The following is a 27,983-nucleotide window of genomic DNA, read 5'->3' on the forward strand; positions in this document are numbered from 1 at the left end:
CTTGTTAAGAAATTTCTGGTTAGTAAGGCTTGAGAGGAGTTGTTGCTAATTTTCATTTTTTATAATGAAAAATTACTATCAAGTTCTTATACTTGTAGAATTTTTACTAGTTCATCCCTATTTCAAAATCACTCAATTAAAAGGTCTCTTGAAATTATTTAGTCTTTTTATCAAATAAGACTAAATAATATGATTATTTATGATAATAAAAACTAAATATGATAAATAATTTAAAATAATTAACAATTTTTTGTTTAATAAAAGTACTAAAGAGTTAGATTTATAAAATATAGAAACGTTTTAATTAAATGATTTTAAAATAGAGATAAGTTAGTTAATTTTATAAAAATTTAAGAATTTAATAATAATTTACTTTTTTATAATTAGAAGGTCAATTAGCCTTTTGGTCAAATTTGCTTATGAAGCAAAAGCTGAAAAAATAAAAGTTGAGCAAATAATACTAACTACTCAATTTTGATGGATTGGATGTGTAAGAATGTATGAATCAATATATTATATATCTGTTCATAATCTATTACTTATAAAATTTAATTATCTGGTAATTTTGACTTAAAAAAATATTATATATAGTAGCAAGGTTTATTGTATTTTTAAAAGAACTTAAGTTGATTTAAAATGAATTGTTGAGGAATATTAATTAGTCATTTGGACCAGACTATTTTAGCATATTATACCATCATTGTATCAATATGATCCACTGTCAACAACCGAATATTATATATACATTTGACTACATTAAATAATTTTGAGCATATATACATTTGACTATATTAAATAATTTTGAGCGAGTGATAATTAGGGTTTTTGTGTGTATGAGAAAATTTAATCTCGATAGATGGTGCTCTCCTCTTTTATTTATTTTTTTTAGTGATGTATAACTGCCACCCTATTATAGTGTCACCTGTTGCTGTCACACAGAGCTGTACGTACAGACGTACCTGCTTGTCCACCATCGTCAACCAGTCATTTAATTCCCATCAGGCGGCCATTTAATTTTATTTCGGCGCTCATATTAATAGGGTCACGACATAGTTGGACTTGTTCTTCTACTCCCGTCATCGTCACCGTCATCGTCACCGTTACCATCACGTCAAATAAGCTTGGTTCCTCTCTGATTAGCCCGAATTTTTAGTCAACTCAATCTATTTTAGCAATGGGTTGGATAGTGTACCGATGGATTAACTTATATAGTGGACTCTAATGACTAGTAATGAATCTTAGGCCTAACTCTTTCTTCTCTTCTTCCAGAATTCGATCTTAGTGTAGATGTCAGTGGACAAGCAGTTACAGGAAAAACTCCGTTCTCTGCAATTCCTTAACATATTTTGAATATCTATAAAGAAACCATTGTATTTGTATTTACGTTAGTTTCAAGATTAATGCATTGAATATTTAATTAAAATCATAATTAAATACTTTACCTTATAAAATCATAATAAGTAAATAAAAATTAATTATATTATTAATAATTTGTAGAAAAAAAAAAATATACATATTATCGCTGATTGCATTGTAAATTTACCATTTGTGTTCTTCGCTTTTATAAATTCATAAGTTTAGACGAAAGCAAATTTATTTTGTTTATAAAATTTTATAGTCACAATAGTAAAGACAAAAATCTGGAACCATTTCTAATTTTTGTTTCAAGTCATAATTATGACTTTAATAAAATTTAGGGGTTTAATAGATTTAAAATGTATTTGTCTATATAATCTTCCTTGAGGGAATTAAATCTTCAAACTCCCTCATCCCTTATTAGAAATTAAGAACTTAAACACTAATTTTTTTAATTGATTTCTTTTTTCATCAATTCTCTTCTTTGCAATTAAAAATTTTCATTAAAAAAATTTACTATCATATATGCCTTAACAAGTGCAAAGGTTAGATCTGTGAAGCTGTTTAACCCAGGTTAATCAATGATCTCAAATATCATCCATTTTAACCCAGGTTAATCAATGTTTCATTGTTAATTAGCATACACTAAAGTTGCCAAAATTAAGAAGTGCACAGCAAAATACATTAATTGAAAGCAGCTGTATAGGATACTGTGAAACTGTCATGTCTGCTTTCTTTTTACTTGCTGCTCTTCTATAGACTAAAACCCTAGGTTGTATCAAACGACAAAACTGGGGGATCAATTCAAAATTAATTTTACAATGTGTCAGAAGTTCAAGATGTCAGTTTAAACTTAACTGCTTTTGGCAACTGCTAAAATCTCAGATAAACAATGCACCAGGGAGGAATCAATTTGGTGCACTGCATAAAGTTGGTCATGCTGAAGTTAGAAGAGCACATCATTCTCAGCTGATTGTATTCTCCATCCACGCTCAGCGAGCGCGTCCATTACATGTCTAGCACCCTCTGCAGTGTCATTTAATGGAGGATAGCTCCAGACCTCAGAAATCTGTAAGATCAAACCACTGATGAGTGAAAGTTGAGCATGATGCTTTCTTAAGTGACAGTGTACTGTGATTATGGGTAAACATAGACCACAAACTTATTTTTTGGTGCTATTGCAGTAATGATCTAACCATTAATAGAACTAATTTATCTCTTTGCAGTAGCTTTTGATGCTTAATGCATGCATGCAATTTAGTTTAGGGAAATTTACTATTTAGTAAGTATGTTAGGATGTCAGTAAACTCATTAGTTGATTCCTCGATTTTCGATTTTAAAAAATATATTTAGTTAGTTTTAGACATTAAATATTTTAATATTTAATCCCTGTTATTTAAAAAAATCTATTAGTTAATCACTCAGTTTTATATAAAGTTTACTTATTAGTCCCTCCATATTAAGATTATTTAAAATTTTTTTTTGTAGTACTTAATAGCTAAAATTAGCTGAAAGACTAATTAGCAGACTTCAAAATGGATGTTTTATGTACTTTTCAAAACTAGGGGAAAACTAAGTTTTCCTACAAGGACAAAATAGTAATTTTTTCCTCTAATTTAACTAAAGGAAATTCAAAGAAGGTATTTAATACAGATAAAGAATTGCAATTTTGAACAATAAATAGGATTGACATCTTCTAATAAAGCAGCAGCAAAGTATAAGGTGAAATAGATGGCCACTTACATCCTCTTCACCAGTGAATGGTCTAACCACTCCATGATCATATAATCTCTTTTGGAAGTCGGCAAACTTCCATGTGCACCGCTCAGCTCCTACAACATAGACAGGCTTCCTGCAGCCCAAAAACCAAGATCAGAAAAACGCACGAGCCATAAATCGAGAGCAGCTCTCATTATCATCCAATAAACATACCCAGTGCTACAAGCCTCACTCAACATACTCACAGAATCTGCTGTGATGACAAAAGCATCAGCCAGAGCTAGATGCCCCATATGTGGATTTGGACCTAAGCAGTAAGCATTCAAAAGGAATTTATTCTTCCTACAAGCAAAAGTAATCTAGAAAATGTCCTTGTAAGTAGCTGCATACCTTTACCATCCCAAATGTAAACCTTATGGTTATTACTAAATTCTTTCACTAAAACATTAGACACCTGCCAATAACAGCACCAACAAATAGCGACTATACATCAAAAGAAATGACAATAGAAATTGCATTAGAGCATACGAACCTTCTGAGGTGTTCTTCTAGAAAAAGATATCCGAACACTTCCACAACTCCATAGAACTTTCCGCAGCATATCTGTTAACTGCTCTGCCAGATCTGTTCCATACTCACAGTTGCCTATTAAGAAAACAAGACGTAAGATACGGATTATGGTAAAAGGATGAATTTGACTACTCAACGAAGGAAAATGCAGTTCACTTGAAAGTAATAAATCATTATGTGAAATTAAGATGATATAGATATGTTAATAACACAAGGTTCATGTTATGTACCACACAGTGTAACAGTGATCTGGTGCCCATAGGATTTTTATTTGCAAAAAAAATTAATGTTATATGAGAAAAAATTCAGGCAATAACAAACAAATAATGAAATAAACCCTTTATCCAACAAGAAATCCAAACATCTCACCATGTGACATTCCCTTTCTGCCAAACACACCCTTGTTTTGGTTGAAACATATCAACCGCCAGCAATAAACCTAGCCAATTATCAAACACCTACATCTCACTCAACAATACAAACCAGGCTATCCCCAGCTTGTGCATGAGCATATGATAAGTGGGCCAGCTTAAAACTTGGTTTAGAGATGATCATCAGGCTCGTTGCTGCACAACTTATAAAATACAAGATTGAGAATGTTGAATCCCACATCGATTGTGAAAAGGGGTAATGTGCCCTTATATGGGCCATAGGTACTCCTCCCCCTTGAGCTAGCTTTTGGAGTGAGTTAGGTCTGTCCCAAATTCAACATGGTATCAGAGTCTCCCATCCAATGTTGGGCCTCCCATGAATATGTCACGCACCAGTAAAATTCTAGGCGTGAGAGGGTATGTTGAATCCCAAATCGGTTGTGAAAAGGGGTAATGTGCCCCTTATACGGACCATAGGCACTCCTCCCCTTGAGCTAGCTTTTGGGGTGAGTTAGGCCTAACCCAAATTTAACAGAGAATATTTGCATTCTGTGGACTGCTCTTATATAACTCCCAGAATATCAAAGACTTCTCTAATAAGATGTGGTAGAAGATGTATGTTTGAACATATTCTCACAATAATGCATCTGCAGCTATTCTAAAACATGTTACAACCACTAAATACTCCCGATACTTCTGAATGTACACTACTCGGGCGTTAATCAACAATAATACGATGAAGTTCAGGCAAAAAGCTCCCAGAAAATGAGAAATCTTACTGGTAGGCCCTCCAATATTGACAACCAGCAAGGGCTTTAGAAGCACTGCCAGCTCATCATGCCAAACAGAAGCTGCAGTTCTCAATGCAGCAGAGTCAGCCAGGTGAAGAGCTCCCACAGTGAGAACCTGGGATTCAGAACAGGCAAAACTATGAGCTATAGATACTGCTACCATAGTAATAAATTAAATAGAATGAGAAGCTAAAGCTTAATGGCTAGCTAAAACTATTGATTTAGACGGAAAATTTCACTGATGGCACCTGAACTCAATTATTATCATAAAACCCATTCAATTTCAATTTTGATACATATAAAACTTCCTCTTACCTTCAATAACAAGATCCCAATTACATCTGAGCGGCAATTGTGATTAAAAAAAAATATATATATTTTGCCTCTCCTCTTTTTGTTGATTTGACTCTTATCAAAATACTTAATTAATAAAAAATTAATCTCTCTCTCTCTCCCTCTCCCCCCCCCCCCCCCCTTGTGTTCTCTCCACAACCCCTCTCATCCCATCCCGTCCCTCTCTATTTACGTCCCTCCATTGATACATATTAACCATTTAGCCTTTTATTGGGATGAGTTTTTTAATGTAATAGAAGATTTTCAAGGTTTACAACTTACGTTTCAGAGAGCACAAGGTTTTTTTTAAAGTAGGATGTTTAGAGGTTTCTAAGCAAAAAAACTTAAAAACCTTCATTTTTAATCCATCAATCAGTGGGTCAAAAAAATTTTCTCTTCAAAATCTCCAAATACTTTGAAAAACTTTTCCTTCCTCCAAAATAAAAAAGTATAAAGATTTGAAAACATGAAAAACTTACTTTACTTTATCTCCTCACAGACAAAGTGTTAATTTGAAAGTCTCCCCCTTTATCTCCTTCTTACCACTTTAAGCATAGAGAGAATAAGAAAACCAATAGAAACTTGAGTAATATAGAAGCAATCATGGATGTGTAATGAGGACAACATTCAGCAAAAACACTAAAAGAGTCTTAATATCAAGGGAATTGTTGATAAAGAGTATAAGTTAAAACTCAATAACCCATTACACTCAAATCTCTCTTTCTTAACCATGAATATATCACACTTGTTGACTTATTTGCTGATCCTAACTGATTCTAGGGATATGATTTGATTTGATTAGGATCCTTAATTATCTCTGTAATTATTATTTGATTATTTGTTTCTTGTTTAGATATAATTTCTTTGTGTATAAATAGTCATATAGACCAATTGTAAAGATTAAGAGTGAAATACAAGAATTCTCTAATATTTTTTCCAAAATTCTTCATGGTATCAAAGCTTTTTCCTGATTTTAGAGTTCAAATTCAATTTTTTCCTCTTTAGAGTTTCAAAACCCTAGATCTACCTTTTTTTATACTAACCCATCTAAGAGTTTTTCCTCCTCTCACCGCCAGTACCAGAACTGTCACCGGCCGATCGACCAACTCCGACGCCGCAAAAGCCCACGCGTGAGGCTCACGCGCCTCCCCTTCCCGGCGCGTGACCCATCACGTGACCAAGCGCCTGACACTGCTTCGCCGCACCGATCACTCCGACGACGATTCCAACCATCTTTCCGGCCTTCCCGTGCCGCTACGCGGTCTTTTGGTGAATCGATTGGACTCTCTTGTGTGTACAACCTTGGGTACCTCCTATTTTTTCACGGTTCATAAATCTTTACCATGACAGAAGGTAAAAGGGTCTCGATTCCTAACTCTGATTATTCGTCCTCCGTGCCACATCTAATTTTGTAAAGTCAGGTAATGCTTCCTCTCTTAATAATGTTCCATGGATTATTGATTCTGGTGCGAATAGACACATGACAAACTCTTCTAAAGGCTTTCTCAATTATTTTCTTTCTGTAACCGAAGATAGTGTCAGAATTACTGATGGCTCTTTTACTCCTATATTCGGAACGGGTTCTGTTATTTGCACATCCAACATTAAATTATCATATGTCCTTCATGTTCCCCACTTTCTTGTCAACCTTTTATCTGTCAGTGCTATCACCAATGCCCTTAATTGTAAATTTGAATTCTTTCCTGATCATTGTGTTATTCAAGATCTTCGCACAGAAAAGAGGATTGGCAATGGTAGGTTGCATGATGGCTTATATATGTTGGAGGGTGATCCAGGTTCTTCGATATCTCAAACCTGTTTTGGAGAAAATAAGAATGTCAATCAAGAAATAATACAGTAGCACAAACGGTTAGGGCATCCATCATTTTTTGCCTTAGAAAAACTTTATCCTAATTTGTTTGCTAGAACTCAGTTTGATTCTCTATTTTGTGATGCTTGTGAGTATGCTAAACACACTAGAACATCCTATTCTTTGAGTCATAATAAAAGTCAAATTCCTTTTGCGACTATTCATTCTGATGTTTAGGAGCCTACTCAAACTATCTCCTTATTTGGTAATCGATGGTTTGTCACCTTTATTAATTGTTGCACTCGAATGACTTGGGTCTATTTGATTAAAGCTAAAAGTGATATCTTTTCTTGTTTTTAATCCTTCATAAGATGGTTTGTACTCAATTTGATACTAAGGTGAAAATTTTGAGAACTAACAATGGAAGATAATACATGGATAGTAGTTTTTCTGCTTATTTGGAGAGTAATGGAATAGTACACCAGACTAGTTGTCCTTATATTAGTGCTCAAAATGGCGTTGTTGAGAGGAAAAATAGGCATCTATTGAAGGTAGCTCGATCTCTTATGTTTACCATGAATCTACCCAAAGCATATTGGGGAGATGCAATCCTTGCATATGCTTATCTTATCAATAGAATGCCTCTCAAGACCTTTGACTTTATTAGTCATTTGGTGATTCTACAAGGAAAGAATTCATACGTTGTTCCACCAAAAGTATTTGGGTGTGTTTGCTTTGTCCATACTAGGACAGCAGGAAAATTGGATCCCAAGGCCCTTAAATGTGTGTTTGTTGGGTATTCTCCAACACAGAAGGGATACAAATGTTATTGTTGACTTATTTGCTGATCCTAACTGATTCTAGGGATATGATTTGATTTGATTAGGATCCTTAATTATCTCTGTAATTATTATTTGATTATTTACTTCCTGTTTAGATATAATTCTTTGTGTATAAATAGTCATATAAACCAATTGTAAAGATTAAGAGTGAAATACAAGAATTCTCTAAATTTTCCCAAAATTCTTCATGGTATCAGAGCCTTTTCCTGATTTTAGGGTTCAAATTTAATTTTTTCCTCTTTAGGGTTTCAAAACCCTAGATCTACCTTTTTTGGTACTAACCCATTTAGGAGTCTTTCCTCCTCTCACCGCCGACACCAGGACTGTCGTCGGCCGATCGCCCAGCTCCGACGTCGAAAAAGCCCGCACGTGAGGCTCACACGGCTCCCTTTCCCGGCACATGACCAATCGCTTGACGCTGCTTCGCGGCTCCAATCACTTCGGCGATGATTTCGACCATCTTTTCGGCCTTCCCGTGCCGCTACCCGATCTTTTGGTGAATCGGTTGGGCTCTCTTGTGTGTACAACCTTGGGTACCTCCTATTCTTTCACGATTCACAAATCTTTACCATGGCAGAAGGTAAAAGGGTCTCGATTCCTAACTCTGATTCCTCGTCCTCCAGTGCCACATCTAACTTTGTAAAGTCAGGTAATGCTTACTCTCTTAATAATGTTCCATGGATTATCGATTCTGGTGCGAATAGACACATGACATGCTCTTCTAAAGGCTTTCTCAATTATTTTCCTTCTCTAACCCAAGATAGTATCAGAATTGATGATGGCTCTTTTACTCCCATATCCGGAACAGGTTCTGTTACAAGAAACTACCTAACAGTAAAAGAAGAAATATTCAATGACAAGAACCAGCAACTCAGCAGCAACCCAGCAAATAATAACCATTAATTGTTCATAAATTCTAAAAATCAACAGTATTACATTAATCAAATATAATCAATTCAATGACAAAAATTACCAAATAAACTACCTAACAGTAGAAGGAAAAATGTTCAATGACAAGAAACAGCAAACCCAGCACACCCAGCACACCCAGCAGTAGGAGTAGAAGGAGAAATGTTTAATGACAAGAAATAGCAGTAGAAGGAGAAGGAAGAGTTGTCTCCCACTTACCAGTCGGAGATGCCGCCGTTGGAGAGAGAGAAGAGATATCGCTGACCGGGGAGAGAAGATTTATCGTCGACTGGGGAGAGAAAGGAGACGTCGCCGGTGCCGACTGCCGACACTCGTCAGTGAAGTGGGACGGGAGAGAGAGAAGGAGATATCGCACTGTGGAGAGAGAAGATTTATCGGGGAGAGAAAGGAGACGTAGCCGGTGCCGACTGGGCTGCCGGCAGTCGTCAGTGAAGTGGGGGAGAGGCGTCGACGAAGAGAGGAAAGGGATGCGAGGGAGAGAGGCGCTAGAGGAAAGGAACGCGAGAGGCGTCGACGAAGAGAGGAAAGGAACGCAAGGGAGACAGGCGCCGACGGAGAGAGGAAAGAGTAAAATGAAAAAGGAAATTAGGGTTAGTTTGTTAATATAGGTAATCGGGTTCGGGTAACGGGTATCCGATTACCTAATTCCGAACCCTACCCGAATCCGAAACGGGTAAAAATTTTTAAATCCGAATCCGCCCAAATCTGTTTTGTAAAAACCCAAATCCGTCCTAATAGGGTTTGGGCGGATCGGGTACCCGTAAAAACCCGCCCGCCTGACATCCCTAAGTACCATCCACTCACCTCTTCAGAGGGAGAATAATGAGCAAGAAGAGGTGATCCCGAATTCTGTGATTCTGAATGATATGGCTCAACTAGAAAGTTTGAGTTCTAGTAGACAGGGAGATATATCCAATTAGGGGGAGAGAACTGGTCGTTTGGACAAGCCAGATTTGAGAAGGTATTCGAGGAGAAACAAGGCAGAAGAAGCCATTATGCAGTCTACTCACAGTCAAGAATCTTCTCCTGGTGAGTTACCCAATTATGAATCTTCTTCTGGTGAGTTACCCACAACTCTTTCTTCTGGTGAGTTACCCACAACTCTTGAATGCTTCAATGACTTAGATAAACCTATTGCACAAAGAAAAGGGGTCAGATCTTGTACTAAACACCCTATTTCTAACTTTATTTCTTATGAATCCTTATCTCCTTCCTATAGAGCCTTTTCTTTGTCTATTTCCTCTGTGTCTATTCCACAGGATTGGAAGAAAGCTCTTGCAGATCCTAAATGGAAGAAAGCAATGATTGAAGAGATGAAACCATTGGCTAAAAATGAGACTTGGGAGCTTGTCACTCTCCCACCTGGGAAGAAACTCGTTGGCTGGAAATGGGTGTTCACATTGAAACACAAAGTTGATGGCACAATTGAACGGTTTAAGGCCAGATTGGTTGCTAAAGGATTCACCCAAACCTATGGAGTGGATTACCAAAAGACATTTGCCCCAGTTGCAAAAATGAACTCAATCAGAGTTTTGTTATCCTGTGCAGCCAACTTGGACTGGGACTTGCAACAGTTTGATGTGAAGAATGCTTTCCTCCATGGAGATTTAGAGGAAGAAGTGTTCATGGAAATTCCTCCTGGGTTCGCTAATGAGAAGACACAAGGAAAGGTGTGCAGATTAAAAAAGGCTTTGTATGGGCTAAAACAATCTCCTAGAGCTTGGTTTGACAGGTTTAACAGAGCCATGATGTCCTTTGGTTACCAATAAAGCAATGCTGATCACACTCTGTTTATCAAACATCACAAGGGTAAGATCACCCTTCTTATTATTTATGTTGATGATATAGTGGTGACAGGCAATGACAAAGAGGAAACAACTCAATTAAAGAGGTTGTTAGCTCAGGAATTTGAAATCAAAAATCTAGGAAAACTGCAATATTTCCTAGGTATCGAGGGGGCTAGATCAGAAAAAGGAATTTTCATCTCCCAAAGAAAGTACATTCTGGATCTATTGGAAGAAACTGGTATGATAGGGTGTAAACCAGCAGAATCTCTCATTGAAAGTAATCACAAGTTGAAAGCAGGAACTGGTGAGTCTGTGGATATTGGAAGATACCAGAGATTGGTAGGAAGGTTGATTTATCTCTCACACACTCGACCGGATATAGCCTATGCTGTTAGCTTAGTCAGCCAATTCATGCATGACCCTCGCGAGACTCATATGCAAGTTGTACTTCGCATCTTAAGATACCTAAAGTCTGTGCCAGGGAAAGGGCTTCTTTACTCCGAACAGGGTCACCTCCGAGTTGAAGCTTTTACAGATACAGATTGGGCAGGATCTCTCGATGACAGGAGATCCACCTCTGGCTATTGCACGGTTGTGGGAGGGAACCTTGTCACTTAGAGGAGCAAAAAACAAAGTGTTGTTGCTCGGTCAAGCGCTGAAGCAAAATACAGAGCAATGGCCCAAGGTGTGTGTGAACTCTTATAGTTACAGAAGTTATTGGAGGAGTTGAGGTTGCTCGAGAGAGACAAGATAACTTTATATTGTGACAATAAAGCTGCTACAAGTATAGCACAAAATCCAGTCCAACATGACCGGACGAAACACATTGAAATTGATCGGCACTTCACTAAAAAAAAATTAACAGACGGTATCTTGAGTATAGTTCATGTGGCTTCTACTAGGCAACTTGCGGATGTGTTTACTAAAGGGCTCAACAACAAGATCTACCATAATTTGATTTGCAAGTTGGGCATGTGCGACATCTTTGTACCAACTTGAGGGGGGGAGTGTTGACTTATTTGCTGATCCTAACTAATTCTAAGGATATGATTTGATTTGATTTGATTTGATTAGGATCCTTAATTATCTCTGTAATTATTATTTGATTTTTTACTTCCTGTTTAGATATAATTCTTTGTGTATAAATAGTTATATAAACCAATTGTAAAAATTAAGAGTGAAATACAAGAATTCTCTAAATTTTTTCAAAATTCTTCAGTTATCATCCTCCCTTTAGCAAATACTTAGTCAGTATAGATATTACCTTCCGAGAAACTGAACCTTACTTCAGTACCACCCACCCACCTCTTCAAAGGGAGAATAATGAGCAAGAAGAGGTGATCCCGAATTCTGTGATTCTGAATGATATGGTTCAACTAGAAAGTTTGAGTTCTAGTAGACAGGGGGAGATGTACAATCAGAGAGAGAGAATTGGTCGTTTGGACAAGCCAGATTTGAGAAGGTATTCGAGGAGAGACAAGGCAAAAGAAGCCATTATGCAGTCTACTCAGAGTTAAGAATCTTCTTCTGGTGAGTTACCCATAACTCTTGAATGCTCCAATAACTTAGATAAACCTATTGCACAAAGAAAATGGGTCAGATCTTGTACTAAACACCCTATTTCTAACTTTGTTTCTTATGAATCCTTGTCTCCTTCCTATAGAGCCTTTGTCTTGTCTATTTCTTCTGTATCTATTCCACAGGATTGGAAGGAAACTCTTGCAGATCCTAAATGGAAGGGACCAATAATTGAAGAGATGAAAGCATTAGCTAAAAATGAGACCTGGGAGCTTGTCACTCTCCCACCTGGGAAGAAACTCGTTGGATGTAAATGGGTGTTCACAGTGAAACACAAAGCTGATGGCACAATTGAACGGTTTAAGGCCAGATTGGTTGCTAAAGGATTCACCCAAGCCTATGGAGTAGAGGATTACCAAGAGACATTTGCTCCAGTTACAAAAATGAACTCAATCAGAGTTCTGTTATCCTGCACAGCCAACTTGGACCGGGAATTGCAACAGTTTGATGTGAAGAATGCTTTTATCCATAGAGATTTAGAGGAAGAAGTGTTCATGGAAATTCCTCCTGAGTTCGCAAATGATAATACACAAGGAAATGTGTGCAGGTTAAAAAAGGCTTTGTATGGGCTAAAACAATCTCCCAAAGCTTGGTTTGACAGGTTTAGCAGAGCCATGATGTCTTTTGGTTACCAACAAAACAATGCTGATCACACTTTGTTTATCAAACATCACAAAGGTAATATCACCCTTCTTATTGTTTATGTTGATGATATAGTAATGACAAGCAATGACAAAGATGAAATGGCTCAACTAAAGAGGTTGTTGGCTCAGAAATTTGAAATCAAAAATTTAGGAAAACTGCAATATTTCCTAGGTATCGAGGTGGCTAGATCAAAAAAAGGAATTTTCATCTCCCAAAGAAAGTACATTCTGGATCTTTTGGAAGAAACTGGTATGATGGGGTGTAAACTAGCAGAATCTCTCATTGAAAGTAATCACAAGCTGAAAACAGGAATTGGTGAGTTCGTGGATATTGGAAGATACCAGATGATGACCGTCGGGCTTCACGCGTCCAAGAAAGGGGCCAAGCCCATGAAGATTGCCCCAGCCCAAGATCCAGGAATCCTCCTTGTCGGGTCAGACCGGCCCCTTCGGCCCGAACATGGCTTCAGAAAGCAGGTCAGGTCACTCACAAGCCCAGCCTACCCATCACGAGCTCGGCCCTGAAACGCGACAGGAGAAAGGACAGCAGGCCCAGTCACCTCGCTACCCTGTCTACACGCGCGCCAGAGGGAAATTAAATAGCCGACTGGCGTGGAGAGGACGTCTGACGTTTTCGTACGTACGGACTTACATGACAGGGCAGGTGGCACTGTAGCAGGGAGGCCGTTACACGTCACTAGTAGCAGTCAAAAGGGAAGAAAATAAAAGAGAGAAACCCTTTTTCTCTGGGGACAAGCTTACACACACATACTGTAAACCATATTTTCTGGATCTCAGAACATCAATTGGCGCCGTCTGTGGGAAACGAAGGAGATCTTTCCTTCACCGGAGTTTCCATTTTCATAATACCCACTGAGATCCACATGGCCAATCATGGTGAAAATTACACCGGAGCCATCCCAAACGATCTGAGCTCTGTTCGGGAAAGACCACAGTTCTTATTCTCCAACTCTGTGGTGTCACGAGACGGGAAAAGACCCGAGAATCACCACGAACATCAAAAGCCATACGGCGAAAGTCGGATAGAAGAATACGTCAATATGAAAAAGAAGGGCAACGCCGGGGTGATTCACAAATCGTGGAAGAAAGGCGTCATAACTAAGTTGCACGGTCACTTCTTTAACCCAAATTATTTTCATTATCATGATTAGTTATAAAATTGAGATTGTAGACGAAGGCCCTATGTGTATGAGACTAAACCTGGTGGTGTGTTGAAGTAGCTTAAAGATGTGTTGTTGAGAAAAAACTATAAAATGAGCCAAACATGAGAATTATTATTTAATGAATCCTTTGAATGACATAAAAAGATAGGGTTGGTCAAAATTAATATTATATTCACTTGTAATATACTCTATGCAAGCTTTTACTTTACAGAAAAATGTTAGAAAGAGAAGAATAAGCCCTCAATGAGGTAGGTGACCGGTATCGAAAAATGACCAGCGGCACCACAAAACCGGCTGAGCGGAAGAATCCCTCAGTGAGGTAGGAGACCGGTCTCGGAAAATGACCGCCGGCACCACAAAACCGGCTGAGAGGAGGAAGCTCTCAGTGAGGTAGGTGACCGGTCTCGGAAAATGACCGCCGGCACCACAAAACCGGCTGAGAGGAGGAAGCTCTCAGTGAGGTAGGTGACCGGTCTCGGAAAATGACCGCCGGCACCACAAAACCGGCCAAGAGGAGGAAGCCCTCAGTGAGGTAGGTGACCGGTCTCGGAAAATGACCGCCGACACCACAAAACCGGCTGAGAGGAGGAAGCCTTCAGTGAGGTAGGTGACCGGTCTTGAAAAATGATCGCCAGCACCACAAAACCGGCTGAGAGGAGGAAGCCCTCAGTGAGGTAGGTGACCGGTCTCGGAAAATGACCGCCGACACCACAAAACCGGCTGAGAGGAGGAAGCCTTCAGTGAGGTAGGTGACCGGTCTCGAAAAATGATCGCCAGCACCACAAAACCGGCTGAGAGGAGGAAGTCCTCAGTGAGGTAGGTGACCAGTCTCGGAAAATGACTGCCAGCACCACAAAACCGGCTAAGAGGAAGAAGCCCTTAGTGAGGTAGGTGACCGCTCTAGGAAAATGACCGCCGGCACCACAAAACCGGCTAAGCGGAAGAAGCCCTCAGTGAGGTAGGTGACCAGTCTCGAAAAATGACCGTGGGCACCACAAAACCGGCTGAGAGAATGAAGCCCTCAGTGAGGTAGGTGACCGGTCTCGAAAAATGACCGCCGACACCACCACAAAACCGGCTGAGAGGAGAAAGCCCTCAGTGAGGTAGGTGACCGGTCTCGGAAAATGACCGCCGGCACCACAAAATCGGCTAAGAGGAAGAAGCCCTCAGTGAGGTAGGTGACCGGTCTCGAAAAATGACCACTGGCACCACAAAACCGGCTAAGAGGAAGAAGCCCTCAGTGAGGTAGGTGACTGGTCTCGGAAAATGACCGCCAGCACCACAAAACCGACTGAGAGGAGAAAGCCCTCAGTGAGGTAGGTAACCGGTCTTGGAAAATGATCGTCGGCACCGCAAAACCGGCTAAGAGTAGGAAGCCCTCAGTGAGGTAGGTGACCGGTCTCGGAAAATGACCGTCGGCACCACAAAACCGGCTGAGAGGAGGAAGCCCTCAGTGAGTTAGGTGACCGGTCTCGGAAAATGACCGCTGGCACCACAAAACCGGTTAGGGAGCGAACGCCAACATAGAAAAACAACATCAATAAAGGCCACGAGCCTCCAAAAGGAAAGGCAAAGGCCTGACTCCCACCTCGTATAAAAAAGCTTGAACAGCGCAAAAACAATAAGAATACAGTTCCAACCTCACATAAAAAGATTGGGGCACGGGACCATAAATGAAAAGTTAAAATCCGACCCTCCAAAGGAGCTCGAGTCACAAGGTAATAAGACTTCGATTTCGCCAAGCAGCCAGCGTATAAAGAAAGTAAACTAAGGCACCCCAAAGCTCGTTTCATGCAGCCATGCGGCCTACTGAAAGCCAATTCAAGGCTCAACGAGCCAAAACACCAAAGCGCCAAAGCGCCATGCCGATCTCATGAAAATGAGCTCGGCACCGATAAAGCCAATAGGCAGGCAAAATTAAGGCGAAGTGAATCTTAAGCAAAAGGCATACCGGGATAGAGAATCAAACAAAAGACCGGGGGCGATCATAAGAGGCACCGACCTCGAAAATTGACCGCTGGCGCTAAACCAGCTCGGTTAGCCTAGAGAAAGGTCTAAGCAGCAAAGAGCCCGCAAAACGCTTGAGAGTGGACAGCACAGAAAACACTCGGGGGCAAACAACCCAGCTAACCGAGACATACTCGAGAACCAAATGCTCAGATAAAGAATCAAGGAGACATGAGCAACGTAAAAGGCCGAATAAACCATTCTGAATGACCGGATGAGACAGTAGAAAGCCCTGACTCATTAGGATACAAAAGAATCGAACCGCAGTATGGTCAAGTCCAAAACAGATAGTCCAACCTCTTTAATCCAGGGACGATCTCCTAGAAGCTTAGAGGGACCTTATGTCTGTACCGATAAGGCTATAAGCCTATAAAAGAAAAGTTAAAGCCGAACAAACAAGCAGTCAGACTGAAACATTGCCCGTATAAGGCTCGATAAGAAAGTAAGAAATTAAGTCCGACTTCACAAAAGAGCTCGGGGCACTAAAATGCAGAAAGCGAAATTCCGAACTCCCGAGCTCGCAATACAGGCAACATCACAGGCTATAGGCATAAAAGCCTAAGCAAAAAAAAAAACAAAGAACCGCGCTCTCAGCTCAGATCAGCCCGCGACGAACAAACGCTTAACTAAACAAGTTAAGTATGGAAAAATAGTCAAAAGCGGGGCTCCCCATCCGAGCGGGCCCACAGGCCATAAAGGTGTAAAAACAACCGAGCTCGCAGATCAGACGAATCCCTGGCAGCTCGGGCAAGCCTATAGCTCAGAATGTTTAATTTACAATTTTAATTAAATATTACATCAAGTAAAGAAGGAACTCGAGGATAATGCCTCCGAGCTTGTAGCTCGGACAAGCCCAAGAAACCATCTCATACGAAAAAACTCATATGCAAAGATGATCGCTCTGAGCATTACATATCCGAGCTCGCAACACCGAGGAGGTTGCGAGCAAATGATGAAAAGGCCCTCATGAAAATAAGAAAAACTCACGAGTCAGAAGTTTAGCAAGACACCGAGCTCTCAGCCCAGGCCTGTACGTTTAGCAAAATTCTAGAAGAGACGGCCTAATCCATTAATTAAGTAAAGTTAAGTAAGTCAGAATTTGCTAAGTAAGCATTTGGCTTACAACTTTTATGATTAAGTTAGAAGAAATTCGCAAGACAGATGGAGAAAATAAGCTAAGTATTAAAGAATTTGAGCAAATCGGTGAAACCAGCAAGACAATAAAGGCAAAAAAAAAAAATAAGTACAAGTACAAACAGAAATAAGATCCCATTCATTGCAGATCGGCATACAATCAAGTGTTGGAAGTAAAAGGGCAAAAGCACAACACAGACATAAAAAGGAACAAAATCACTGTTTTATTCAGTCATCTAGGATTACAGGAGGCAGCTTGATTTGATGGCAATCCACCTCTATATGCTTCGTCCACCTCTATATGCTTCGTCTATATGTTTCGTCCTCTCATGAAAAACTGGATTTGATGCAATATGGAGGGCAGCTTGATTATCACATATCAACTTCATTTGGCCAGTATCACTGTATTTCAATTCCTAAAGGAGTTGCTTCAACCAGATGAGTTCGCATGTTGCTAAAGCCATAGCTCGATATTCTGCTTCTGCACTTGATCTTGCAACCACACTCTGCTTTTTACTTTTCCAGGATATGAGATTCCCTCCAATCATAATACAGTATCCTGAAGTAGATCGTCTATCTGAAGGAGAACCTGCCCAATCTGTATCAGAATAGCCAACAATTTGTGAGTGACCCTTGTCCTCATAAAGTAGACCCCGTCCTGGAGCTCCTTTGATATATCTAAGAATGTGAATGACTGCATCCCAGTGACTACTGTATGGAGTTTGAAGAAATTGACTAACCACACGTACAGCAAAAGAAATATCTAGTCATGTGATAGTGAGATAATTGAGCTTACCGACTAACCTTCTGTATCTAGCAGGATCTTTAAATGGCTCCCCCTGTTCAGGAATAAGCTTAACATTTGGATCCATGGGAGTGTCCACATGTCTACAGTCTAACATGCCTGTTTCTTCCAATATATCCAAAGTATATTTCCGTTGAGAAATTGCAATACCTGTTTTAGACAGTGCCACTTCAATTCCCAAAAAATATTTTAGTTTCCCTAGATCTTTAGTTTGGAAATGACTGAACAAATGTTGCTTAAGCTGAGAGATTCCATCATGGTAATTTCCTGTAATGACAATATCATCAACATAGACCACCAAGTAGATGCATCTATCACCATTATAACGAAAAAATACGGAATGATCAGAATTGCTTCGAGACATTCCAAACTGTTGAATTGCAGTGCTAAATCGTCCAAACCATGCTCTTGGAGACTGTTTTAGCCCATACAAAGAGCGCCGAAGACGACATACTAAGCCTGACTCCCCTTGAGCAACAAACCCTGGAGGTTGCTCCATATAAACTTCTTCAGCGAGCTCTCCATGAAGAAAGCTATTTTTAATGTCCAGTTGATGCAGGGTCCAGTGATTAATTGCAACCAATCTTAAGGTGAATAGAAGCTATTTTGGCTACGGGAGAGAAAGTATCACTGTAATTAAGCCCAAAAATCTGTGTGTAACCTTTAGCTATAAAGCGAGCTTTAAGGCAATCAATTTTGCCATCAGGTCCCACCTTAACTGTGTAAACCCATCGACAACCAACAGTAGACTTACCAGGTGGTAAGGATACCAGTTTTCAAGTTCCATTGTTATGCAGAGCAGTCATTTCCTCAACCATGGCATTACACCAACCAAGATGATCCAATGCTTCTCTAACTGTCTTGGGTATGGAGACAGCAGACACAACAGAGACAAAAGTATAATAGGAAGGAAACAAACGATGGTAACTCATAAAATTATAAATGGGATGAGGATTTCGGGAAGAGTGAATACCTTTTAGAAGAGCAAGAGGAGGAGTAGCTGCTGTAGTTGAAGGCATGACCGAAGTAGGTGATGACGGAACGGGAGGTGAGTCATTAGAAGTACCTACATTAGGGAGAGAAATGTCATTGTTATTAGCAGATGGGTGAGACCGACGTGTATAGACCTGAAGAAGTGGCATAGGAGTGGGAGATGGACACACTTGCGGCAAAGAAGAAATAGGAGCCGGAGGTACAGGCAAAGCGCTAGGGACAAAAGTTTTGTGTGTTGAACTAGAAGAAAAGTAAGGAGAGGTTTGAAAAAAGGTGACATCTACAGACACAAAATATCTGTTAGTAGTAAGATCATAACATTTGTAACCTTTTTGAAGCTGTGAATAGCCGAGAAAGACACATTTAACTGATTTGGGTTGGAGTTTGTCTTTGCCAGGAGTATGATCATGAACAAAGCATATACATCCGAAAATACGCAGAGACAACTGGGTGGTATTCTGGTTAGGAAACAGGACAGAATGAGGACTTTGATGCTGCAAAACAGAGGAAGGCATTCGGTTAATCAAGTAACAGGTGGTGAGGATAGCTTTCCCTCAAAAACGCAACGGAACATTGTGATGTAGGAGTAAAGTGCAGGCTGTTTCAATTAAATACCGATTTTTCCGTTCGGCAACTCCATTTTGTTGTGGGGTATAAGAGCAAGAAGTCTGGTGAGCAATACCCTGAGTAGACAAGAAATGAGTGAATGAGGAAGACAAATATTCTCTTACATTATCACTTCGCAGTATCTTAATGCGAACACCAAATTGATTATGGATTTCAGCATAAAACTTTTGAAAAATAGGGAACAAATCAGAACGATTCTTCATCAGAAAAAGCTAAGTGCAACGAGAATAGTCATCAATAAAGGTAACAAAATATTGAAATCCCAGAGTTGTACTAACCCGACTTGGACCTCAAATGTCTGAATGAATAATGTCAAACATAGAACTAGCCCTATTATTGATTCGCTTGGGAAAAGAAGCTCAAGTTTGCTTCCCGAGTTGACAAGACTCACATTCTAAAGAAGGCAAGGAAGAGAGGCTAGGAACCAGTTTTTGTAACTTGTTCAGACTTGGATGTCCCCAACGACTATGAATGAGTTTAGCGAAGGTGGAAGACACAAAAGCAATTGGAGAGTTAGAAGTGGAAAAATAGTACAATCCTTGTGACTCATATCCTGCTCCAATCATCTTTCCAGTACTCCGGTCCTGCACAACCACAGATTCAGTAGTAAAAATGACTGAACAGTAAAGATCTTTAGTCAATTTGCTAATAGAAATTAGGTCGTATGGACAGTCTGGGGTAAATAAAACATTAGTCAAGGGGATAGAAGGAAGGAGATATACGTTACCGATCCCTTTAACTTGAGTTTGTAAACTATTAGTTAATGTGACTTTAGATGGTGTGGAAGGTGAAACAAGAGTAGAGAAAAGAGAGGGATTACCAAAGATATGATCAGAAGCACCAGAGTCGAGGATCCATGAACCAATGGGTAAAGACTTGGTTAGATAAGTAAAAGAATTACCAGAATGGGCAATATTTGATTGGGCCATGGAGACTGAATCCGAATATGTATTGAGGGTGTTTTGATTCTCAGACATGTCAAGAGAGATTCTGAAACAACAAGGGACCGAGTAGGGACCCGAATCTGCAAAAAGGAGCCGAATCTGCCAAAAAGAACACCTGTGAACAGTAAATCTGACGACTGCACCTACTGGGCTTTGGTCGCCGGTGCCGGACAAAACTGGGAGAAGAATTGCTAGCGTGAAACGGTCGCCGGAAAGTGGTGCACGCATCCGTGCGTGGATGAAGGACATGTGAAGGCGAGCTGATCTGATGACCGGACCTACTGGGCTTTGGTCGCCGGAGCTGGGCGAAGCTGGGAGAAGAATCGCTGGCGTGAAACGGTCGCCGGAAAGTGGTGCACGCACCGGCGCGTGGCCGGAAACAAATCTGTGCGGGGTGGCGCGTGGAGAATGGGCTGGGTAGTGAGACTAATTGATTTCCAGAAAGTCACCAAAGCAAGATGTCAGATCTGCAACTCAAAGGTGAACCAAATTTCTTGGCTCTGATACCATGAAACTTTGATGAAACGAAGAAAAAGAGAGTAGAAGATTTGAAAGAAAAATATTTGATTATTCCCTCCAAGCCAATTGGGGTATATATACCACTTACAAGAGTACACACTAGGTAAGAAAATAAATTAATTCCCTAATCATATCCCAATCATATCACACAATCATATCTCTAATTATCACTACAAATCTTGGCTATTTACAGAAATAATCTCAACACCCACGAAGATTGCCCCAGCCCAAGATCCAGGAATCCTCCCTGTCGGGTCAGACCGGCCCCTTCGGCCCGGACATGGCCTCAAAAAGCAGGTCGGGTCACTCACAAGCCCCAGCCTACCCGCCATGAGCTCGGCCCTGAAACACGACAGGAGAAAGGACAGCAGGCCCAGTCACCTCGCAGCCCTGTCTACACGCGCGCTGGGGGGAAATTAAATGGCCAACTGGAGTGGAGAGGACATCTGACGTTTTCGTACGTACGGACCTACATGACAGGGGCAGGTGGCACTGTAGCAGGGAGGCCATTACACGTCAATAGTAGCAGACAAAAGGGAAGAAATAAAAAGAGAGAAACCCTTTTTCTCTAGGGACAAGCTTACACACATATACTGTAAACCATATTCTCTGGATCTCAGAATATCACCAGAGATTGGTAGGAAGGTTGATTTATCTCTCACACACTCGACCGGATATAGCCTATGTTGTTAGCTTAGTCAGCCAATTCATGCATGATCCTCGCAAGACTCATATGCAGGCTGTACTTCGCATCTTAAGATATCTAAAGTCTGGGCCAGGGAAAGGGCTTCTTTACTCCAAACATGGTCACCTCCGAGTTGAAGCTTTGACAGATGCAGATTGGGCAGGATCTCTCGATGACAGGAGATCCACCTCTGGCTACTGCACAGTTGTGGGAGGGAACCTTGTCACCTGGAGGAGCAAAAAACAAAGTGTTGTTGCTCGGTCAAGCGCTGAAGCAAAATACAGAGCAATGGCCCAAGGTGTGTGAACTCTTATGGTTACAAAAATTATTGGAGGAGTTGAGGTTGCTCGAGAGAGACAAGATAACTTTGTATTGTGACAATAAAGCTGCTATAAGTATAGCACAAAATTCAGTCCAACATTACCGAACGAAGCACATTGAAATTGATCGGCACTTCATTAAAGAAAAATTAACAGACAGTGTCTTGAGCCTAGTTTATGTGACTTCTACTGGGCAACTTGCAGATGTGTTTACTAAAGGCCTCAACAACAAAATCTACCATAATCTGATTTGCAAGTTGGGCATGTGCGACATCTTTGCACCAACTTGAGGGGGAGTGTTGACTTATTTGCTGATCCTAACTGATTCTAGGGATATGATTTGATTTGATTAGGATCCTTAATTATCTCTGTAATTATTATTTGATTATTTGCTTTCTGTTTAGATATAATTCTTTGTGTATAAATAGTCATATAGACCAATTGTAAAGATTAAGAGTGAAATACAAGAATTCTCTAAATTTTCTCAAAATTCTTCAACACTAAAAGATCTTTACATCCTTTTTATAGTATTTTGATAATTTTAACACCTACTCCCCCTTCCTCCCTCCTCTCTCTCTTGCTCTCTCAAGGCTAAGGCAAGTCACAAGAGCAGAGCAACTATAGAGTAGCAGTACAAACACCAAACACCATATTATCAAACCCACCATTGCTTCTTTGCATCTCCCAACTCAAAATGTTGCAAGTAAATATTTCTTCTTTCTTTTTTTTTTCTAAAAAGGAATTTCGTTTTCTCTTCTTCTTAGAATAGAAGTTTCCCTCTTTCTTCTAGGTTGGCACTAATATTTTTTTTTTTGATGAACTTGTATAATTCATCATGATTTTCTATTATTTCGCAGGCTATTAATGAGAGGGTGAATGGTATTATGGTAACATGGCAGAGAAGTAAGCATCTTGAAGAAGAGAGCTTGAACTCCACTCTAATACTGGCTGCAAAAAGAACTCGAGGAGAGGGATTATGGAGAAAATATAATCTTTTTGGAGAGAAAATTAAAGTGATTCAAGGTGATGGGAGGAGGGATCATGGAGAGAGAATGCGTGGAGGGATGAGAGAGAGAGAGAGAGAGAGAGAGATTAATTGAATATATTATTAGTAAAAAAAATTTTTGATGTGTCAAATCAATAAAGAGGAGAGAGAATAAAATTGTTATGTTTGACATTTGTCAGGTCAACAAAAATAACCAAGAAACGTTTTAGGAAGAGTGAGTTTTATGTTCATTGAATTGAAAATTGAATTCGTATTATGTTGTTACAATGTCCTAAATTAAGGTACCATCAATGACTTTTACCATCAGAATAGGGTTTGAGCTCTCTTTGTCAAGATGTCTATTTGTCTCCCATGGTACCATTGTACCATTTAATCTCTCACTAACAATATTTGAATCACAAAAAATCATGATAAATTATACAAGGCCATGAAACACAAAAAAATGTACTAGTGCCAACCCAAAGAAAAGATGAGAATTTTTTTTCTCTAAGAAGAGCATTATTTATACACAAGAAGGAGAATTCCTTTAAACAAAAAAAAAAAAAAAGAAAGAAACACTCTTTACTTTGAATATTTAGAGTCTGAAGATGCAAAGTTAAAGTAGTTGGTGAGGAGAAACCTACAAGAGGAAGAAATGGCAGACTTGATTTGCTCCTTAACATAGTGCTTGTGTCAATGCTATTGCTCCTTGTCCTTTGTTCCTGTAATTTGCCTTAGGCGAGAGAGAGAAAGGGAGAAGGGTTTGAGGATTATTAAAATACTAAAAAGGAGGTAGAGATCTTTTGGTGTGATATCTTTAATTAAGAAAGAGCGAGAGATTTAATTATAATGAGCTATTAAGTATAATTTATATACTTTGTCTGTAATTTCTCTTGACATTAAGACTTATTTTAGTGTTTTCATTGTGTGTCGTTCTTATTCCTATTTTATGTACTATCATTGCAATTGAAGTGGAAGGGTATAGAAGTGGGAGACTTTTGGGTTCTTGGATTATTGGAGTGAAGTGACCAGAAAGGGAGGGTAAGAATTGGTCATAGAGACAGAACAAGGGTGAAAGAGAAAGCAAGAGAGAAACTAATTTAATTTATTATTAATTAAATATTTTCTGTAAGTGTCAAGTCCATGTAGAGAAAGGAGAGACAATATAATCAGACAACAAACAAACATAATCAGGAAATTTGTTACTAAAGTTGAATGAGTTTTATGTTACAAATTGAAGTTAGATACTGCATTGCTTACAAATTACAATACCCTAAGTCACCATTGATCAAGTTTACCTGTGATTTAGACCATTGAGCCATTTGAGCAATTATTTAGCAACTCAAACACATACCACATGCCTATCAGGAGGTTCGCGTGGAGTTATCCACTTCCGAAGAAACCATGGGACTTGCTCCTGAGCTTGAGGAGTCAATGGATAATAGTCATGATGAGGAGTAATCACCAAATCAAACCTATTCAAACGTGATCTGGGATGTTGTATCTGTAAAACAATTTCAAAGGAAAACAAATCTATATTAAACATCACAGCATACACATACCAAATAAATCTCCAATATACAATAAGATAGTAGAACAGAACACAGAAAACAGGAGAACATATTTAGCAACTTAACTGAACCCAAAAAGAAATTGTATTTTTTTTACATGAACATCATTCATATGCAAAAATACAGTCAATCATCAAACACCAAATATATATGCACAAACAAAAGAAGAGTCAGAAGAAGAAGAATAATGAAGATCAACCTGAACAACAAAAACATTCTCTGGAGCTAATCGTCTTATAGAGCTTGATACTGAAATGGTACCGCTACCAGATGCTACCACCAATAAGGGACCATCCCTAGAAAAGAAATCACCTTAATTAGTATCATTAAACACATAGCTAACCAATCACTAATCATGAACAAGCAAAATTGCTAAGCCCAAAAGAGACAACAGCACTTGTCAAAGAAGCAAAAATTTAGAAGCTCCAAAATAAATACTTGTTAAACGTATCACGAGCCATCCTCGCAATCTGCTTCGCATCCGCAAGCCCAGCCACCTTACCATTTAGATTATTAAACTTCTTCAATTCTAAGTCTGAGAGAGAATTACAATTTTCCCATAAAATACCAGTTCTTTCAGTTGAAGAAGGCGTCCCCATGTGGGCATTAGCATTTCCTCCATATCTCCAATAATCGTCATAGATACTCCTTATAAGAGAGTCCACTCTTCTGTGGATTGAAACTGGAAGCCAATGGAGCCACTTGTTGAGACCTCCTCTTGGCCTAGTGGCCCGCTGGAAAATACACACACTTGAACATTACAACGCTGGATTATAAAATGGTGAAGTCGTGAACATGGAAGGAGTGTAAATTACGTAAAGGGTAAGGCCGGAGGAGAGGCCCAGAGCGCGAACCAAGCCTAAGCACTGACTCTCAGCGCCGGAGAATCCATTGCCGATTATTGCTGCTCGTCTGATCACGCCGGAGACTAAACCTTCACTCGACCCTAGCGTGCCCGGAATCTCGCCGCTCGGCGGCCCGGGAAGCCTGATTGGTCTCATAAAACAAAGGTTTTCGCTCTCTCCGTTACCTCCGGAAGTTTGTAGTTTCCGGAAAATTGATGGGCCCGCGCGGTTCACTCACATGTTGGCTTGGGCTAATAGAGCCCGATAGCCCAATTCATGAAAGAAACCGACCCGAATGCTATGCCCATGACCCATTTAAGGCACTAAACCTAGAATCGCTGAAAATGCCGGAAGACTGGAAGTGACCATTGTTTTCTCGGCGTGTTAAAGATGTGGGCAAGCTCAGAAGGGGGTGCTCCAGAGGTCACTCTGGAAACTTCCATGGGTTCCTTCACTGTTGAGGTATTTTCTGCGTTTTTTTTTCTCGATTTACTATCTGTTTGATCTCCGAGAAAACGAAGAAAAGGATAAGAAAATTAATTCTGAAAGCGTCATATTTTCTCCTTGTTTTTCAGATTCTGAAAGCGTTCCCCTTTTCTTTTTTGCTTAATTACGCAGCTATATTACAAGCATGCACCAAAAACTTGCAGAAACTTCCTCGAACTAGCTCGCAGAAATTATTACGATAACGTGAAATTTCACCGAATTATTAAGGTATCGAGCCACAACTATCCTCTTGTATATTGATAAATTTTCCTTTTATTTACTTCTTGTATGAAGTTTATGAAACTGTGTGTTGATTATGGAATAGGATTTTATAGTGCAAGGTGGGGATCCGACAGGAACTGGAAGAGGTGGAGAATCCATATATGGGTTAGTTTTCTTTTAAACTTATAAAGTTGAATTATAGTAGTGGATGCTTATTAATTAATTAGTCTGCATAATTAATATTATACCACTCCACTTTGTTTATTCTGCTTATGTACATGATGAATGTGTTTATTCTGCTTATGTACATGGTGAATTACCTTTGAGCTGCTCTCAGAAGGGTACCTTTCGTTCTGTTTCAGTTTGTTTTGTTGCTTTATTGTCTAGGACTTTGTTTGGTGCCAGCATGTTTATTCGGATTCTGTTGTTGGAGAAAGAAAATTTCTGATTTGGGGGTGTTTTTCCCACTTGAGCTATTTTGTTTTGTGTTTCAGTCCAAAGTTTGAGGATGAGATAAGGTCTGAGTTGAAGCACACTGGAGCTGGGATCATCTCCATGGCAAATGCAGGTCCAAATACCAATGGAAGCCAGTTCTTTATTACTTTGGCACCAACTCCATCTCTAGATGGTAATGATCTTTTCTCTACTTATCATTATGGTTTGTCTGATTAACTTTCTTTAACACTGTCTATTGTAATCATAAGTTACTGAAAAGTGTAGTGCATTACACTTTTCAGCTAAGTAGTATGATAAGTTGATATGCAAGTGATTTTATTGCAGAACATTGAATCTCTTTACAGTATTTATAAATTTATATCATTGTGAGCACAAGATCATTCTAGGATATTACTTGCCAATTGCAGTGCAAATACTTTCATCGCGATCCTTAATTGATCCTAATACTGTCACCTTTGGAAACTGGAAGTCTAAAATCTGTCATAGAAAGCAAAAATCTTGGAAGTTAGGTAATAGGTTTATCTAGGAAGGTGTTCTGCTGCTCCAGCCATCATCTTTGAGGAAGCATTGCTTGAGAAAATAAAAACTTTAATGAGGCTCTGCCTCTTTGTCTGTGAGATAAAGATATGTGATTAAATGGCAAGAATCGGGTAACCTTTTCAAAATATTCTTGTTGATTGGATGCCTGAAAGTCTCTATTATGGGTGAAGTTTGTCGTTAAATTTGTCCAATTTATATCTCTATAGACTTATTCATAAAATTTGCATATGAACTATTGACACTTCTTTTGACTTGTCATTGTCCAGGAAAACATACCATATTTGGTAGAGTATGTAGGGGAATGGAAGTAATCAAAAGACTTGGTAGCGTCCAAACTGACAATAATGATAGGTAAAGTCTTCTTTTGTATGTTCTGAATCTTTGAGGACTTTGACACAGAACTAACGAAGTTGAGTAAATTTTTATTTCGTTTTCTAAAAGAGATAAGTATATGAGTTTTACTTGAAGATTTTTTTTTTCCACACTTACCATTGCTATTTTCATGGTAAGAGAGAGGGGGGGGGATAGATTATTCACTTGCTTTAAAACTCAAGGAATTTCATGTTCTTATTCTATTCATACAGGCCTATCCATGACGTGAAGATATTACGGACATCGGTAAAAGATTAAATGATTTCAAGGTTTTTCTCATGGCAGACACTTATATTTCCATGGAAAGCCTCTTAACAATTGTAGTACTTGAATTTTGTAATTTTATGTGCTTCCCCCTTAAGCAGTGCTTAATGCTGTTCTGTTGACTGCAATTTTTTAAGCCAGCCTTTATAGGTTTGCCATCTTTTCCCAGCAGGATCTAGGGGTGAGCATTCGGTCGGTTCGGTTCAAAACCGAACCGAACCGAATAAACCGAAAACCGAAATTTTAGTTTTTATGAAAACCGAACCGAATCGATTTTGGTCAGAAATCGAACC

At 39.4% G+C, this 27,983-nt stretch overlaps 2 protein-coding genes and 1 pseudogene across 3 annotated transcripts; 1 reads left to right on the forward strand and 2 right to left on the reverse strand.

The window, feature by feature from the left end:
• Positions 1-1,905: 1,905 nt before the first annotated feature.
• Positions 1,906-25,660, reverse strand: LOC110622840 (mitochondrial fission protein ELM1). Of its 2 annotated transcripts, none has more exons than XR_002489188.2 (10): positions 25,321-25,660; positions 24,944-25,239; positions 24,705-24,801; positions 24,289-24,438; positions 4,796-4,922; positions 3,608-3,720; positions 3,466-3,529; positions 3,321-3,382; positions 3,100-3,208; positions 1,906-2,425 (listed from the first exon to the last, which is right to left on the reverse strand). XR_002489188.2 is itself a non-coding variant. In XM_021767519.2 (10 exons), exons 1-10 carry the CDS (start codon positions 25,504-25,506, stop codon positions 2,303-2,305), a joined length of 1,359 nt encoding a protein of 452 aa, XP_021623211.1. In that variant the 5' UTR covers positions 25,507-25,660; the 3' UTR covers positions 1,906-2,302. The 2 variants fall into 2 exon arrangements, 1 of the variants encoding a protein (XP_021623211.1); XM_021767519.2 differs by having other exon boundaries at positions 3,289-3,382.
• Positions 15,131-18,827, reverse strand: LOC122724568 (annotated as a pseudogene).
• Positions 25,661-25,673: 13 nt separating the features above from the next.
• LOC110622841 (peptidyl-prolyl cis-trans isomerase CYP18-2) lies at positions 25,674-27,848 on the forward strand. The gene is made up of 6 exons (XM_021767520.2): positions 25,674-25,812; positions 25,969-26,064; positions 26,162-26,223; positions 26,553-26,686; positions 27,321-27,405; positions 27,639-27,848. The coding sequence occupies exons 1-6, from the start codon at positions 25,741-25,743 to the stop codon at positions 27,682-27,684; spliced, it is 495 nt and encodes a 164-aa protein (XP_021623212.1). The 5' UTR covers positions 25,674-25,740; the 3' UTR covers positions 27,685-27,848.
• The last annotated feature ends 135 nt before the right edge of the window (positions 27,849-27,983 follow it).

The sequence above is a fragment of the Manihot esculenta genome, chromosome 9 (genome assembly GCF_001659605.2).
Source record: "Manihot esculenta cultivar AM560-2 chromosome 9, M.esculenta_v8, whole genome shotgun sequence".
In the NCBI taxonomy this organism is placed as follows: Eukaryota; Viridiplantae; Streptophyta; class Magnoliopsida; order Malpighiales; family Euphorbiaceae; genus Manihot; species Manihot esculenta.